The sequence below is a fragment of the Notothenia rossii genome (assembly GCF_949606895.1).
Source record: "Notothenia rossii genome assembly, chromosome: 4".
NCBI lineage: Eukaryota > Metazoa > Chordata > Actinopteri > Perciformes > Nototheniidae > Notothenia > Notothenia rossii.
This window is the reverse complement of record NC_136902.1, coordinates 1,056,269-1,075,488: the sequence shown is the minus strand read 5'-3', so window position 1 is coordinate 1,075,488 and position 19,220 is coordinate 1,056,269. Positions and strand designations below refer to the sequence as shown.

General features: G+C 43.6%; 1 protein-coding gene across 1 annotated transcript in view; it reads left to right on the top strand.

The window, feature by feature from the left end:
• Window positions 1-276: 276 nt before the first annotated feature.
• The window catches only part of LOC307037640 (tyrosine-protein phosphatase non-receptor type 22-like), a 53,134-nt gene continuing 34,190 nt past the window's right edge, over window positions 277-19,220 (top strand). The window contains exons 1-5 of the mRNA XM_079678688.1: window positions 277-401; window positions 10,192-10,224; window positions 10,694-10,984; window positions 16,990-17,301; window positions 17,386-17,688. Coding sequence (XP_079534814.1) covers window positions 356-401; window positions 10,192-10,224; window positions 10,694-10,984; window positions 16,990-17,301; window positions 17,386-17,688 — 985 coding nt within the window. The 5' untranslated portion in view covers window positions 277-355. The remainder of the gene's footprint in view (window positions 402-10,191; window positions 10,225-10,693; window positions 10,985-16,989; window positions 17,302-17,385; window positions 17,689-19,220) is intronic.

The following is a 19,220-nucleotide window of genomic DNA, read 5'->3' as shown; positions in this document are numbered from 1 at the left end:
GTTCAATCAAAAAATAGCATGACTTTAGGCCTCTGTGTGAGTGGGGAGGGACAGAGAGGCATGATGGGACCCTCAGGAATACCATCAGATATATATACGATCAATCAATCAACAACTTTATTAATCCCTCAAGGGCCAATTGGTTATGAGCAGTTTATGTCAGGTACACAGGAAGAAAACATCAGATAAATACGATCAGATATTGTTCCAGAGAAGCTGCACCTCTTCCTGTGCGCAGATATAAAGAAACAACAGCATGTGAGATGTTCAGAGAGACGGAGGAGAGACGCTCCACCTAAACTATTCCCAACATAATAAAGTATACGTATATATAGAGTATCTATCTCTACCTGCCATGGATCACCTGCTGCTGCTGCTGTTCCTGTTGCTGTGGAGCTCAGGTAGGACTTTAAACTTTATTATAAAACCCAGAACAAACTGCGTGAAGGTGTTTATTCTATTCTTCTTGTTGTAAATATACAGATATATTTGAATTCAACATCCAATCAATGTGTTTATATCCTGTTACATTTAGACCGTGGGTTTCGAAGCCCCTACAACTCAGGGACACCTAGTGGTTAAAGCATGTTATTGAATTGTATTATTTTTATTATTAGATATGAATAGGATCCCTATAAAGTATATTCATTACACGTTATTCTCTATTAATAGTTAATTAAAGACTGTATACCTCCAGCAATGTTAACTATGTTGAAGCACTTATTTTAACTGATATTATACATATGAATTATACTCTTATGTAGATAGTATAAGAAATGTGCAGAATATGACAGTTTAATGGTGGAGGTATACACACATATTGATAGATGTCTTGTGATGCACTGTTGAGGAACCTGTGACCCAAGATTTTCATTCACTGCATAACTACACCGTAGTTGTGTATACAGAGCTCTCATGTCTCACGCATTTCACTCTATTCACACCCTCACACGCCACACCTTGTATTTCTCACGCAGAGATTTTCTCACCCAGAGATTTCTTTCCAGGGTACCGCCCACCAAGTTGGGCCGCAATTTTGTAAACAAACTAGGCTTGTTTGAGACGCGTGCACTCCACTAGCCCCCCCCCCCAGTTGACATTCGCGATACAGAGGGCTTCATGGGAACTTTGAGGGGAGCCAGAAGTTGGAGTACCAAAATCTCACGCTGAACTCTGTTCAAAACTTGAGAGCCCTGTGTATATGTCAATAAACCTTAAAAAATCTTGAAATCTGATTATCTCTATTGCAATGAAGTTATGTGATGACTTTCAAAGAGAAAAGCAAGCTCACTTGGAATAAAGTATTATTTTATTTTTCAAAAATGTTTTCGGATTTCACATCGTAAAAACACCAAATCCCAGCATGCATTGCGGCTAAACCATCCAATTATCGAGCGGAGGATCTTGCCTATGTCTGTTTCCGGTATTGTTTATGACGATGTGATGTGAGATGTGAGACTGGGTTGAAGAATTGCACAAGGGAAAATAACGTATCTATGTGTTGAGCATATTTAGTTATATGACAAAGCCATGTTAAGCCAATCACATTAGTTACATTTGGAACATGTGTTGCCTGCGTGCACACTGGGCACACTGGGATGCTGTTGCGAGCATGCGCACAATAAACGGTCTTGTGAACTCCGACCAAAGAGATGATGGTTGTGTGTGATTTCTCTCCGTGAATATAGCTAGCTAACCACATTGGTGACTGATATAACGTGCTGCAGAAATGTCTCACGCTACAGGTTATGGGCCCAGTCATGCAGGCCAAAGGTGGTTCAGACTTTTATTCGACGGTGAAGAGAAAAGTTACGAGCTCTGGGAGACGAGGTTCCTCGCGCACATGGAGTTACGTGGTCTCAGAGAAGTTATCTCGGAAGACCCGGAGATAGATGGGTATGACGAAGAAACTCTCGCGGAAGATGAAACCAAGAACGGTGAGGCATATGCAGAGCTAGTGCAATGTCTGGACAACAAGAGCTTGTCGTTAGTAATGAGGGACGCGAAACGTGATGGAAGAAAAGCACTGAATATTCTTCGCGAGCACTATGCAGGAAAAGACAAACCCCGCGTGGTGAGTTTGTACTGTGAACTTTCCTCGCTCCATAAGGCTAGCAATGAAACGGTCACTGACTATATTATTCGAGCAGAAACTATATTCACGTCATTGAGAAGAGCAGAAGAGCACATTAGTGATGGGCTTCAGATAGCTATGGTAGTTAAGGGGCTACCTGATTCATACAAGCCATTCGTCGTGCACATCACCCAGACGAATGACACTGTAACGTTTGGCGAGTTTAAAACGAAACTGCGAAGTTATGAGAGTACAGAAAAATATGGGAAGAGTCATTTCATTTCATTTCATTTCAAACCTTTATTTAGACAGATTAGTCCCTTGAGATCATCGATCTCATTTACAAGGGAGACCTGCATCATTTAGTTCCACATGAAACATAAAAACAACATACAAACAACAGAGGATATCATATTTACATATTCAACATTTACAAATACCCAGAGTGTCAGAAAGCATTTCATTTAGACATGCCTTAAATACATTCAAAGAAATAAAAATGCTCAATTTCAATTTTGCCTGTAGACTGTTCCAAGCAAGTGGAGCTGCGCACATAAAAGCTGTCTTACCTAAGACAGTCCTTACTCTTGGCACATCTAACAAGACTATATCCTGTGATCGCAGACAATAGCTGCTTGCAACTTTCTGCTTTATCAATGAACAGATATAATACGGGAGTTTGCCCAACATAGCTTTATAGATAAAAGTGTACCAGTGACTGAGCCTCCGTACAGTGAGTGATGGTAAACCTGCCTTGGTATACAATGTACAGTGATGAGTAAGTGCTTTACAGTTAGTGACAAATCTCAGAGCACTATGATACGCAGCATCTAGTTTGCTTAGGTAGTTGGCAGGTGCATTCATATACAGCAGATCACCATAGTCCAGCACAGGTAAAAAGGTCACAGTGACTAGCCTTTTCCTGGCCTCAAGCGAGAAACAGGACTTATTCCTGAAAAAGAAACCTAGCCTAACCCTCAGTTTTTTAAGCAGGTTATTGACATGAAGTTTAAAAGAGAGACAGTCATCAAGCAAGATACCAAGGTATTTGTAACAGGCAACAACTTCAAGTTTTGTTCCTTGCGTTGATACAATATCTAAAACAGGCTCTGGTGACTTTTTAGCTTTTGAAAAGAGCATTATCTTGGTTTTATCCACATTTAAAAGAAGCTTTAGTTCAGAGAGCTGAGTCTGAATAATGTTAAAAACAGCCTGTAATTTAACAACCGCCTCCTGAATGGAGGGACCTGCACAATACATCACGGTATCGTCCGCATAAAAATGTAAAGTAGCTTCATCCACATTTTCACCTAAACTGTTGATATATATGGAGAATAAAAGTGGACCTAAAACAGAACCTTGAGGAACACCATTAGCAATGTTTAACCACTCAGAAGACAGCCCATCAAAGTGAACACATTGGGACCTTTCAGAGAGGTAGTTCACAAACCACCCCACTGCATGGCTGGATATGCCAGTACTGAGTAGCCTCTGTTTTAAGACACGATGATCAACGGTGTCAAACGCTTTGGAAAGGTCAATAAACAGAGCTGCACAACTCTGTTTATTATCTAGCATACTAGTAATATCATTTACCACTTTCATTGTTGCAGTGATGGTGCTATGTTTCTTCCTGAAGCCTGACTGATGTTTAGACAGGATATCATTTATACATAAAAACTCCTTTACTTGTTCACTCACAAGTCGTTCGAGCACCTTAGCCAAAACAGACAATTTAGAGAGACGTGAATGTTGAAGAAGACAACGTGATGAAATCTAGCGGGGCAACGAGGTCACGAGGACGAGGAAGAGGAAAGAAAATGGACCTGGCTGATGTTGAGTGTTACACGTGCGGTAAAAAGGGACACATGGCCAGAATATGTCCTGACGGGTACCACGTGAGAAGAGAGGAACGAAAATGGGACACACCACAGCGAGGAATGGGGCGCAGTCGAGGACGAGGCCGTGACCATGTGAAGAAAGCTGATGAAGAGACGGGGGCAGAGCCAACATCTTTCAGTTTCTTCAGGATGAGTGACTGCCCTACACAGAGAGGGAACAAGAAAGGTCTAATGGTCGACTGCGGCGCCACAGCACACATGATCAACGACGCCACAAAGTTCAAAACAGTTGACAAGAGCTTCAGACCCGAGGACCACATGATCGAGCTGGCCGACGGATCCAAGGTGAGCGGGATGGCGAAGATGAGGGGAGACGCTGAAGTCTGTTTGCTGGACAGCGAAGGACGACAGGTGAAAACGAGGCTCAAGCAATCGCTCTACATCCCATCTTTTCCACAAAACATCTTTTCAGTCAAAGCAGCGACAGCCAACGGAGCTGAGGTCCACTTCAAGGACGGTAATGACTGGCTGGTCAACAAGAATGGTACCAAGTTCAAAATGGACGTGTATGGTAGGCTGTATTACCTTAGCACAGTAGAGGATGAAAATGTTGATGAAATGTATGGGTGTCATGACATTCAAACGTGGCATAGGATACTTGGTCATTGCAATTTTGATGATGTTGCAAAATTAGAGAAGGTGGTTGAAGGGATGTCTATAAAAGGGAAACATGACATGTCCAATCAAAACTGTGAAATATGCACACAGGGCAAATTTACACAAAGCAGAAACAGGCATGCAGATGCTAAAGCTACAACTGTGTTAGAGCTAGTTCACACAGACCTATGCGGTCGTATAGAACCAGCAGATAAAGATGGGTACAGATATGCAATAGCATTTACTGATGATTACAGTGGGATGATTTTTCCATACTTTATCAAAGCAAAGAGTGACGCGACAAAAGCTACTGAAAAATTCATAGCAGATGTAGCGCCATATGGAAAGATAAAGTGCATAAGGTCTGATAACGGCACAGAGTTTACGGGACAAGAGTTCCAGTCTCTACTTAGGAGTAACGGGATAAGGCATGAGAAGAGTGCACCCTACTCACCTCATCAGAATGGAACTGCCGAAAGAGGTTGGAGAACCTTATTTGAGATGTCACGATGCATGCTATTGGAGAGTAACCTCCCAAAGCAATTATGGACATATGCTGTACAGACAGCAGCTCAAATCCGCAACAGGTGCTACAGTAAGCGGCTAGAGCAGACACCTTACTGTGTTTTCACAGGAAAAACACCTAACCTATCTAACATGAGGATATTTGGCTCTGAATGCTATGTATATAAGCAGGATAAAAAGAAGCTGGATTCTAGATGTGAAAAGGGGATCCTTGTAGGCTATGACAAATACAGTCCAGCATACAATGTGTATTATCCTGAGACAGGAAAAGTCCTAAAACATAGGCTGGTGAAATTCATCACCAAAGGTAGCGCAGATAGACAGACTCAGACAGATTGTGACATGGGGGAAGACTTTGAGAGTTATGCAGATACACCACCAAAGAGAGTCAACCAGGTACAGGGACAGCCTAAGGAGCGTAAAGAGTCCAGTGGTGAAGAGACTGCTGAGGCAGGTCCTACCCAGATAGATAGTACTGAGAGAGAAGAGGGAGAAAGGAGATACCCTACGAGACAGAGAAAGGCTCCAGAATACTTTAAGGAGTACCAGTGTAAAGCTGAGTGTGATGGTGACGAAAGTGAGAATGTAGATTATTTCTACAGAGTAGCTTATGGTGTACCTAATACACTTAAAGAGGCAATGGACTCTAAGAAGTCAAAAATGTGGGCTGATGCGATGAAAGAGGAGATTAATTCTTTGACCGAGAATGAAACTTTCACTCTGACTCCACTGCCAAGAGGCAAACAAGCAGTGGGAGGTCGCTGGGTATATGCAGTGAAAGAGAGCCCAGATGGATCTGAGATTTGTAAAGCCAGATATGTTGCAAAGGGGTATAGTCAAGTTGAAGGGATTGATTATAAAGAGACCTTTTCACCAACAGCCAACATGACCTCTGTACGAGCATTAATGCAGGTGGCTGTACAGGAGGATCTTACTTTACACCAAATGGATGTGAAGACTGCTTACCTCCATGCTCCAATCGACTGTGAGGTATATATGGAGCAGCCGGAAGGTTTTGAAATCAAATCAAAAACAGGGGAACACTTAGTGTGTAAACTAAACAAGTCATTGTATGGTTTAAAACAGTCCGGACGTAACTGGAACATGTTACTGCATGATCACCTTACAGAGAACGGTTTTGTGCAAAATGATGCTGATCATTGTGTCTACAGCAGAAATACTGAGAATGAGAAAGTGATTCTGTTAGTATGGGTGGATGACTTAATCATAGCAGCGAGTGACAACACCTTACTCACTGATGTCAAAGAAATGTTGAACAAAAGTTTTAAGATGAAGGATATGGGTCCACTTAAACACTTCCTGGGTATCGATTTCAGACAGAGTGATGGAGAGATCAAAATGACTCAAAAGAGACATATAGAGAAGATGTTAGCAAAATTTGGAATGTCTGAATGCAAACCGAGATCCACCCCATGTGAGCAAAAGTTAAACTTTGACAGTGAGGGTGAAGTGATTGATTCAACAGGATACCGAGAGATAGTAGGTAGCTTGATATACATTATGACATGTACTAGACCTGACCTGAGCTGGGTGGTTAGTAAACTATCTCAATACCTAGCAGAACCAAAGCAGCAGCATTGGGCTACAGCCAAACACCTACTGAGGTACTTAAAGGGTACTATAGATCAAGAGCTACACTACCAGAAATGTGAGGAAAGCGTTCTAAAGCTGGAGGGGTACAGTGATGCTGATTGGGCAGCCGATAGGGATGATAGGAGGAGCACAACTGGATACTGTTTCAGCTTAACTGAGAATGGTCCAGTTATATCGTGGAAGAGCAGGAAACAGCCAACGGTGGCATTATCCACCTGCGAAGCTGAGTATATGGCACTAGCAGCCACTACTCAAGAGAGTATGTACCTTGTACAACTACTAAGAGGAATAGATAGTTGTAACCAGCATGTACCAGTCAAGATATATGAGGACAACCAGGGGGCGATAGCTTTATCTAAGAACCCAGTATGCAGACAGAGAAGCAAACATATTGACATAAAGTATCACTTTGTACGGTCTGCACACACAGAAGGGAAAATATGTATAGAATACTGTCCTACTGCAAACATGGTAGCGGATGTCTTTACCAAGCCAGTGACAAAGGCTAAGTTTGAGAGTTTCAAGGGATATTTGTTTGGAGAGTAATGTGAACTGGCAGATGTAAATGTTTTGAAGTCTTAAGAACACTGCCAGTATGCCAAATGTTTTATTTTTTTTGGAGTTTTGTATTTTTGGTTTTATTTACCATTATAGAGAGCTATACACATGTCTTTGAGTGGGAGTGTTGAGCATATTTAGTTATATGACAAAGCCATGTTAAGCCAATCACATTAGTTACATTTGGAACATGTGTTGCCTGCGTGCACACTGGGCACACTGGGATGCTGTTGCGAGCATGCGCACAATAAACGGTCTTGTGAACTCCGACCAAAGAGATGATGGTTGTGTGTGATTTCTCTCCGTGAATATAGCTAGCTAACCACATTGGTGACTGATATAACGTGCTGCAGAAATGTCTCACGCTACACTATGCCACAATTTTAGATGCGGATTTTGTTAAACTAATACGTTTGCGCTGTGGACCAACACTATACATTGAAGGGGAAGGGGGTAGCAATAAAGATAACACCATTAAACAGTTACCCAACATAACAGAAATAATATCGATAGCAGCGTCCATAGCAACCACCTTGGTAACAATGAAAACGTTGTATGGACACAACTTCCTGAAGTAATCTTCGTAATAACTAGCAAACTAAAGATCATGTACATCCACTGCACACCTAATCTGAAATAACAACTCATATTTCTCGCATCAAATGACATCAAAACGCATTTTAATGGCCAAACTGACTTTAAAATAGGCATTTTCCACCGAGAATAGAACGAAGGTCGGCCAATGAATGGTGGAAAAAACGTAGGGATCCTACAATTTCAGAGGCGTTTTTGTAGAAATACTACGTCCCAAGTTGTGGACCAACGTAGTTATTACACGTTTAGATGTGAGACTGGGTTGGACACACACACACACACACACACACACACACACACACACACACACACACACACACACACACACACACACACACACACACACACACACACACACACACACACACACACACACACACACACACACACACACACACACACACACACACACACACACACACACACACAGTGCCATCCCTCCCTACAGGCAGATCGTGGGGCCTCGCCTCGCGGACGGAGCCTCAAATGCGGCGCAACCAGTGGAGTTTTTATATGTACAACAGTGGTGGGGCACAAAAACTTAGATGTCTATATATATGCTTCTGCAGTGAGGTTCATGGCTGGTGAGGCACTGGCACTGACTCTTCAGGTTTACAAATATTATATTTTGACCTAAATCAAAATATAATATTATTTTCAAAAGCTTTTTTTGTCTGATGCTTCGAGTAATTTTAAACAGACAGTTCAACAAAAGGATACCCAAACAAATTTGAAAACGTATGTGGTAAGTTGCCAAAGTGCTTTGTTCTGAACGTTCATCAGTATTATAATCAAAAAAAGAAATATGAACGTTAGTTTTTACTGAAATGATCAAATAAAGTCAACATTTCACTGAGCTATGTGGGGTTTGTTCAACTTTTAAAACCGGAGGGATAGAGGTTAGACGTTAGGAGCTGATTTTTTGACTATTCGACTGCAGCCTTAGGTTGCGGTCGGATAATCCAAAAATCAGCTCCTAACGTCTAACCCTATCGTCTATTCCTTGACCTCTGAGTGAAAGGTCACGGGGTTAAGTGGATAGGAGAATTCAAAAGGACTTAGGAGAAGAGACTGCGGTACTTTAGAGAATCCGACTGCACTTTCACTATCCGACGTGTTTATGATGTGCCAGCGGACGTCATGAATGAGCGTCTGCTGCTGTGGGGAAACTATGGAAACTACAGTGTTCTATACAGAGGACTACAACATGGATGTTTAATAAGAACGAGGGACTACTGTAAACTTATCTAGAGACTCTGCACCGTGCTCTGATGCTGTTGCTTTATGCTTTATGAACAACAGAGAAACATATTCTTCATGACCAAAGTTGGAATTGAAATAAAAAAGGAAAGTGAAACTTCTGCTCGTCACCCTCTCCCTCCGGTCCACATTAATACAAATGATCCCAATACGTGTGATTGTATGAAAATATCTTAAAAATCAATACAAATGTGATTATTTTAAACGTTAGTCCTTAACATCTATCACTGTGTATATCACCACTCAAACATCTTTTTAAAGTTGAACAAACTCCACACAGCTCAGTGAAATGTTGACTTTATTTGATCCTCTAGTCTAGAGAATTCGAACGGCACTTATCATGGCTGCCACTGAGGCACTTCCGGGTAATTTCACTCCGTTAGGAAGGTTCCTAAGCTAAATGGACTATTCGACTTCAGCCTAAGTCTTAGACAGTGAGAGGGAGGGGCATGATCGGGTTTTGTCCCACATGGCTCAAAACGTCTCAATAGGCACACAATGTAGACACTAATTAGAGGAACACAGACTAAAACAGCAATGTACAGACAAATCAGATGATTAAACAAGATATAGATAGATATTTTTTTATGTAATCATTATTTTTAATACTTTCTGCTGACACTAGGTGGGGCTGTGCCCCTAATGACCAGTCGCCACTGGGCGCAACTATGCGCTTATGCGGCGCAATTAGTGTAGCTGCGGCACACATGATTTGATGCATACATGCTGCACACACATATACTCAACACACATACATGCACACACACACACACACACACACACACACACACACACACACACACACACACACACACACACACACAGCTCTAACCACTGAGCTATACAGAGGCATGAAAACAAGTTTGAAGTGTGATCATGTTTCTCTGAGTAGAATCATATCTCCTGAATGAACTGGTGCTTGAGCTCTAAATGAAGTGACTTGTGTTCTCTATATGAACATGTTGATCTCAGATTTAGTAAATAGTCAAATGGCTCCAGAGTGAAATCACTGAAGTGTTTCTGAGGTGATAGAAAAGTGTACAAATCAACCTTGTGATTTCTCCTCAGGACTCCAGGCTGCAGGAAACCATAACTCAACAGGTAAGCTGCCAGTGTTATGACCCCCCCCCCCCCCTTAAAGTGATTAGAAACAACCCGTTATCATCACATCATGCTTCATGTCCTTTAAAGACTGTTCCAATAACAGCTTGGGACCATGTTCATGACCAAAAGAGAACCAGGATATTCTTGATATGCACACAACAACCCATCAGCAGCTTTTCCTCACTACTGATTCTAATGAATGATCCATGAACGAGAGCATTCCCACCTGGTGATAAACCTGGTTCTGGTCTCTTTCCACCACTGGTTCAGAAAGACCTCCAGTTTGACCAGAATAATGATGTACTCATTTCTCTGGTGGCTCCAGCTGTAACTCCATCCTTCCACCACTATCATTCATGGATCATCATTTAGGGGTTCATGATACAAACTGTTTATTTTAGTAATAATGATTAAATATTACATCTGCTGCAAGCAACTAAAGTATGACTCTGCTGTTTCTGTTCAGAGCCTGTTGTCAGACTGGTGGGAGGAGAGAGTCGCTGTGCAGGAGACCTGGAGCTGCATCATGAGGGAGAATGGAGACCAGTGGGGGTCTTATCCTCTCCCTGGAGCCCGAAGGCAGCAGCAGTCGCCTGCAGAGAGCTCGACTGTGGCTCTGCTGTTTCTGTAGGAGAGAGAGAGGAGTCCTCAAAAAGACCTGTGTGGAGGATCTATCCTCCCTGTGTTGAGTCTGGATCTCTGAGGCAGTGTGTAGAATCACTTTCCTCTTCCTCCATCATGAATCTCACCTGCTCAGGTAAGCCCATCGGTGACACCACCAATGACATCATCTCTCACATATTCTAAAAAGGCTCCAGTAGCTCCCAGTGAAAATGGGAACACTGTTTGTCTACTAGCGCGCCTCCCTGATGTGTGTTTATGAAACATGTCTGCTGCTCCAGGAGGCCCCGGGGCCGACCAGTCTGAAAGGACTCCTTGTAATGGCATCAAGGGTTTCCTCTTGCCACTATAGAGCGGGGCTGACGACACGCAATCCAAAAGAATAAGCAGCCGAAGGTTTTCAGTCAAAAAAAAGTAATTTATTAACAAAAAAGTATTGACTTAAATAGTCTCAACATAACAAATCTTAAACAATATTTCGGCGATATGCTTTCCTATATAAACTAAACTATACTTTGTTTGCAGTCCAATTTGCAACACCAATCTCTATCTGCAATTTGCGGTCGAAAAACTGTTCCGCTCCCCGTCTCATCGGGTCTCCGAGCACGCCGGCTGTCCTCAATTACCTCACTTAAATACACACCGGAAGGTACACGGAAACAGATCATATTTACGATATAAAATAAACAATCACTTCATCAAAACATATTCACCACGGCAACACAAATCACCCCTCCATCATTAAATCATTTATCAAATTCTGAATCGAAATAATAACCCTGACTTCATTGTGGCTCTAACATACCGGCCCCTAATTGTTGACGCAGTAGCAAAACAATTAATACATTATAATAGAGCCAAAAAACAAGCAGTTACTCAAAATGTAACTGCCATCAATATACAATCATTGTCATAGTTCATAGTCCAATGTTTGTGTTTGGTGTGTTTTCATGAGTTCAAGACGAAAAAAAGGGGGGGGGGGCATGTGTGTGTATGTGATACTGGGGCCCTTTCTCATTTCTCTAACTCCCCTCCTCGACTCCTCTCCTCGAGACTTGGTCCCGCCCACAGGAGATGCGAGCGGAGGACTGAGGAGGGGAACCGAGGAGAGAGGAGGGGAACCGAGGAGAGAGGAGGGGAAGCAGCAGGCGGTTAGAGAAATGAGAACTCCTCTCCTCTGAGCGGTCATTTTAAAGAGACGTCCATTAATGATGACAGGAGGCACAGCAGCCCTCTGATGGACAGGTGTGTTCATGACCACTTAGATATTTACTTTGATTCATTCACAGTGCGGTATAATGAGACAATAACAGGCTACAGATGCGGACACACACACACACACACACACACACACACACACACACACACACACACACACACACACACACACACACACACACACACATACACATACACACACACATACATACACACACACACACACACACACACACACACACACACACACACACACACACACACACACACACACACACACACACACACACACACATATATGTATATATTTATATAAATATATACAATTTCAGAATCAAACAGAGCACTCGCATAATAACGTAACACTATCAGAGACTGGCTATATCCCCCCCCCCTCTGGTCGCTACAATGAGGAAAATAAATTACGGGCCAAAAGTTTTATTTACAAATATTAAAAGTAAGCAGAGGACACCAAACCAACTGAGACCTGTCTGTCCGCTGCATCTACGCACTGTACCACACACACACTGTACCACACACACCTACAGCTCCTAAAGCATAATCAGGCTACAGCCGTTGTGTATTTTATTTTGTGAAGCACTAAATGGTTTTAGAAAAATATGGACTCTTTGTTTGTAGATATCTACTAAACTACAGCAAATAAAGAGCGTAGGCCTGTTACACTGAGTGATATATATTGTACACACTGCTCTGCTTTCTGCACGGACCTCACAGCTGTTCTCTCTGTAAACATCGCGCCGCGATGAAAGCAGTTAATAAAATAATATCCAGCGGATGCATGCAGAGCTGTGATTGGCTGAGATAAGTCCGGCCGTGCGTCACGACTCTTTGAAACATCTCTGTTCCCGGAAATGCATCCACGAAGGAGCCGTGGAGGACGTGGAGGAGCCATCAGTGTCTCCTCGGTTATAGCTCCTCCTGAGAGCCTCCTCGACGCTCGATCCTCGGTCCTCGAAGTGCATTTAGAGAAATGAGATGTCCTTCAACATGGCACGCTGAAATTCATTTCCGGGTCACTACCGGAGGACCGAGGAGTCGAGGAGTCGAGGAGGGGGATTTGATGAAATGAGAAAGGGCCTGGGTGTCAGAGGTTACTAGCACATGACACAATAGCCGCATTCACACCGCAGGACTGTCCCTGGTACTTTGGTTCTTTAGTTCCGTTAGTACCAATAATGTCGCGTTCACACCGCCGGGACTACTCAGTGCCGGGAACTCTTTTGGCCATTTTCAGTCCCTGCTAGAGAGGTGGTACGAACCTGGTGATAAAAGAGTGCCAATTTCTATTCTATTTCCATTGGCTGGGCAGATTGCAAACCACGCCCCGTTAGACTCTGAATTAATTTTATTTTTTTATTATTAATTTTGTTAGGCAGCCATTTCTTTCCTCGCTACAAAACCACATCCACACCTGAGCGAGTCGTTTCTTTTTACTTTAAAGCAGTTATGACCACACGTACTACAACACGGAGCGGTGGAATGATGAGGAAGTGTCGGCGCTTCTGAGGACGGGATGCAGCAGCTTCTACAGAAAGCAGCTCCCAACTCCAAATGTTTTGAGCGATGTTCGCAAAAGCTACTTGAGCGGCGTGATGCCGTTATTGTAATGTCTTGACTGTGCAATAAAACAAACAAACTGGCGAAGCTTTATTTATTGTGTCCCACCCCACATTTGCAGAATAGTAGAATGTGAGAGCAGACAGGTGTCGGTGGTTGAATTTATCCACAATGTTGCAACCTTGTGCATCAATGGCAGAAACACAAGTCTTACAGAAAAACAAGTCATTCATCATGTCATTTGTTTTAGATAAATAAGGGAAAAACACCAAACAACGGTTAATGTCCTTTTCCAAAATCAGCCTGAGGGGGTAATATTAATAAACACATAGAGATAAAGTCCATTGTTATAATGGGGTTATTTGTAAATGACCCTTATAACCCAGCCTCACGGTGCACATGATTCTTTGCTTGGACATTTAGTTGGTTTGAGTAATTTGAGCTGGGATTCTAGTGGGGACATAAAGTAACACGTATCTCAGGAAGATATGAACTTCATCCTAGTGAAGTTGATGCTGAATTCACTATTTAGTAGATAATCATGTGACACTTTATCTTTGCACTACGGTCTGTCTGCTGAGTCTACCTATTATATATATATATCATGTACAGCGGGTGGGCTTTATACCCCCTCCCCCGTGTAGTACTTCTTCTCTCCTTTTTTTTTGTACTCGCCGTGAAGTGGTTTTGCGGCCTGCCAGTAAACCCAGAGAAGAAGAAGACGAAGTGACGTCAGCGTAGTCTTGCCTCAGGGAAAGTACTGCGGTGTGAATGCGATTGGCACTAGCCCCCTGGCGGATTCAGTGCCGTGGTACTTTAGTGCCGGCACTAAAGTACGGCAAGTCCTGCGGTGTGAAAGCGGCACTTGTGTTCAATCAACTGCTTCCAGAAGCAGACAGAGCTTGTCCATTGGTCACTGTAAGGTGCTACTCTTGGTTTTCACCAAGACACTTCAGACAAGCCCTTTCGACCCTGAAAGTGTCTTTATCACCCGGCCCATTTGCCAGGAATTTCTCGGTGCTGTGTGGGGCGCCGTAAAGGGGTGAAAAGTTAGGACGATTCTAAGGGCCCGTGACTGACAGGGGCCCCAAACATTTTTAGAACATTAAGAAAAAATGTTTAAGTAACCTTTCATCGATCATCAATAATTAAGATTAATATAACGTCATATTGATAATGTACTCACTAAACTTACGATTCATGTAATTATTTTCTTCAAAAAGTTAATTATCCAAAGCATCGAACACCCCCCTCTATTTACATGTAATGGTTTGGTCCTGCCTCCAAACGCTGTGCGGCACCGGCCCTTTCTAGCAGAGAGTGAGAGCATGTGAGGAGTAGGGATGCTAGTACTTACGTGTGTACGAGGTCTCAACGACTAACAAAGTCAGGCTTTCAAGAAAGAAAAGAAAGGAGAGAAAGACAAGAGAGAGGGACCAAAGGGCGACAGTATGTCACCCAGTGTTTCAAAAGAAAAGGTGGGTGTGGTCCATGAGTGGTGGAAATTAGTCTGTTAGCTAAGTGTAGTCCATTGTAAATAATAATTGTAATGTTTTGCTGACATTAAAGGTGGGGTAGGTAAGTTTGAGAAACCGGCTCGAGATACACATTTTGTTATATTCCATGGAATGCTCTTAACATCCCGAGAGCAATGAATATCTGAAGAGCTTTGATCCATCAAAAATCCATAAAAAAATGTCATCTGTGGAAGCCGTGGCGCTGTAAAAAGCATGACCAATCATTTTAGCCGGCCCGGCTAAAATAACTCAGTCAGCCTTCCATCTGTGCACAAATGTATCTCGTGCCCTCATTGGTCATGTGCACGTTTGTGTGTGTTGGAGGAGGGGCTCTGTGAGGAAGTGGCAGATCTTTTCAAATTCTAGCGCACTTGAGCTGGTTTCTCCAAAATTACCTAACCCACCTTTAAGTACTGTTAATATCTTCACAGAAAAAAAATGCAGGTACATTTTTAGCAGCTATTCATATAAACCAGTTGTCCCTCCCCCTGGTGCCAGGACCAACAGATCCATCTCTAGGCTCAGCAGCCCTGTCCCCCCATAAGGCTTTGCAGTCTTGCCATGCTGTCCATTGAAAGCCAGTTGGCTAGAAAGCTGGACTTCAAGGACTTGATCAGTGACTTTGCCTGTAAGAAGGCTAGGCGCTGGGCTCTTGGTGAGTAAGGCTGAGCCAGGGCTCGTAATAACTGTTAAAGGGCAAGGCTATGGTAACGATATTGGATCAGTACACACAAGATGCATGATGAGAAAAAGACTGAGAACAGGTAATAGGCTCTGATTTAGCACCACCATTCGATTCCAGTTTTGGATAGTCTGGCGTGGTTTCGTTCCATTTCAAACAGCTGTTTGACGCTTGACGTAACCTTGGTGCACTGCCACTCCAACATCCAATCCCAGAGCTTGAAGATTAATCACGGGGACTGTAGTCCTAAACGATAACTGGGGATTATGGGTAGTGTAGTGTCTTCGACCGTCCTAAACTCCTACAGGCCTACGTCTGTTTCCGGTTATTTTTATTTCGAAATTCAGTTCCTGACGGACGCCAAAAAAGCCTGAGATTATGGAAATAAACCAATAAATAAAAACAAGGATAATTGTGTGTTATTGGTGAGTAAATAACAGTGTGTTCTTTTGAAAAGAATAACAAATTAGAAGGAAAAAAATACAGATTTCAGTATTCTGAGGCTCTGAGCCCCATTTATTTTCCTCACAGACGGCAACAAAAGTCAGAAATGACACGATTTAAAATAAAAGCAATAATCGTGGCTTGACATTGAGTAAGAACATGTTTTTATGAACCACACAGCTTCCGGTCTCCCACGACCCGACCGGACAAAAAGACGTTTTGCAGTTACGAAACACATTACCAGTAGAAATACATTGCTTTAAAATCGTTCTGTGTGACACGAAAAAAAGGGGAAAATCGTGTTGGTGAACACGAATCAATAGATTAAATGTCGTGACTATAACACGAAATGCCGTGAGACTGGGTTGGGAGACCACAGTCGCTGCTTTATACCTGTCTGTGTGACGTTGTGCGTGTGGACGGAGCAGCTACATGTTAGCTTAGCCTGATCTCCATGCAGACAACATTTTAAAGTGTTTCCTCAGTGTCTGCAAACTGGTCAAAGCATGAAGACATGTTGGCAGGTCCGGTGTGAACGCAGCATTAGAGGGTGGTAGATGTAGATGTGAGGGTAACTGCAGTCTGTGCTGATATCAAGAAGTGTTCTGTTGTTCATCATGAACTCATGTTGGAACTGAGTCCAGTTTGAATCTGAAATATTGTTTAATATCTTTCTTTCTCTCTGTGTTCTCTTCTCTGCAGACTCTGTCAGGCTGCCGGGGGGGACGGGTCTGTGCTCAGGCAGACTGGAGGTGAACTCTGACCCGTCTGACCCGTCCTGGTCCTCAGTGTGTGAGGCTGACTTTGACCAGCAGGATGCTCAGGTGGTCTGCAGGCAGCTGGGCTGTGGGGCTCCTTCAGTCCTCCAGGGGGCGCTCTATGGAGAAGGGGAGGCTCCAATGGGGACCAAAGAGTTCCAGTGTGGAGGCCATGAGTCTGCTCTCCTGGACTGTAGCTCAGCCTCAGAGAGAAACACCTGCTCACCTGGCACAGCTGTTAGCCTCACCTGCTCAGGTAGAGAGGAGCTGTGATTGGTTCATTCTGTTCTCATCAAACTCTCTTTATTCTCTCTCTGATCTCTCTCTTGTTTCTCTGCAGAGCCGGTCAGACTGGTGGGAGGAGAGAGTCGCTGTGAAGGAGCTCTGGAGGTGAGACATCAGGGAGAATGGAGACCTGTGGACTATTACTCTCTGGATGTGGACGCTGTCTCTCACTGGAAACTGGAGGAAGCAGCAGTCGCCTGCAGAGACCTCGACTGTGGCTCTGCTGTTTCTGTGGGACAGAAAGAGTCCTCAGAGAGACCTGCGTGGGACATCAGTCCTCCCTGTGTTCAGCGTGCATCTCTGAGGGACTGTGCACGATCAGATTCCTCTGACGACATCCTGACTCTCATCTGCTCAGGTTAGCCCATCAGTCCCATCAAGTCATCCGTCTCTTTGTTTGTTAGAGGCCATTTTTCTAAAGGGAAGGTGAATGTGTGTGTCTCTCTCTCTCTCACTCTCTCTCTCTCTCTCTCTCTCTCACTCCCTCTCTCCCTCCCCCTCTCCCTCCCCCTCTCTCTCCATCTCTCTCTCCCTCTCTCTCTCCCTCTCTCGCCCTCTCTCTCTCTCCCTCTCTCTCTCTCTCCCTCTCTCTCTCTCTCTCCCTCCCCCTCTCCCTCCCCCTCTCTCTCCCTCTCTCTCTCCCTCCCCCCCTCTCTCTCTCTCTCCCTCTCTCTCCCTCTCTCTCTCTCTCTCCCTCTCTCTCCCTCCCTCTCTCTCCCTCTCTCTCTCTCTCTCTCCCCCCCTCTCTCTCTCTCTCCCTCTCTCTCTCTCCCTCTCCCTCTCCCTCTCCCTCTCTCTCTCTCTCTCTCTCTCTCTCTCTCTCTCTCTGAGGAGCTTCCATCACGTCAGTTATCAATTCAATTCAATTCAATTCAAAGGGGCTTTATTGGCATGAAAGTTAAATTAAACAATGTTGCCAAAGCATCAAAATAATTAACAACATTAACAGACATTTCAAATTTTTACATATTATTGATGATATATATATACAGTGATACAATTACATTTCAACACGTGTGTGTGTGTGTGTGTGTGTGTGTGTGTGTGTGTGTGTGTGTGTGTGTGTGTGTGTGTGTGTGTGTGTGTGTGTGTGTGTGTGTGTGTGTGTGTGTGTGTGTGTGTGTGTGTGTGTGTGTGTGTGTGTGTGTGAGTCTCATTCACTGTCCCTCAGGTTGTGGCATGTGTATACATATTGGGCAGCAAGGTGTGCCTTGTCTCCTTCTCCTAGGAGTACTCTCAGTCTTGAGAGGTCATCAACCTCCTTGAAACCTGGGATTACAGAGTTCAACTTGTTCCAATAAATGCTCCTTACTTCGTTGAATGTTTGGCACTTCAGGAGGAAGTGCATCTCTGTCTCAGTCTCACCTGTCGTACAGTGACCACATGTTCTGTTCTCTTTTGGTTGCCAGGATCTTTTGAGTCTTCCTGTTTGGATTGGCAGTTTGTGGTCACTGAGCCTGTACTTGGCTAGGATCTGTCTCTGCTTTCTATCTCTGACAGTAGAGAGATACTCTGCCAGCTCATACTCTCTGTTTAGAGCCAGGTAACATTCTAATCTACTTTGGCTTTTAGTTTCTTCTTCCCAATGTTGTAAATAGTTGTGTTTACATTGTGTTATAATGCGTTTGACTGTGATTGGTGTTTGGAGAGCAGTGTTGTTGAGAGACTGGTCAGAGTGGCTCTGAGAGGGGGCAGCTAGCCTCAGCACCAGCTGACATAGGGGACTCTTCTCTGGGGTTAGCTCTTGGCTTTGGAGGGCTTTGGAGTGGAGGGGGTCTCGGGGGCTGGACCTAAGGTGGTTAAAGAATGTCAGTGCTCTCTTTTGAGTGTTAATGATCAGTGGGTATCTGCCTAATTCTGCTCTACATGCATTTGTTGGTGTTTTTCTCT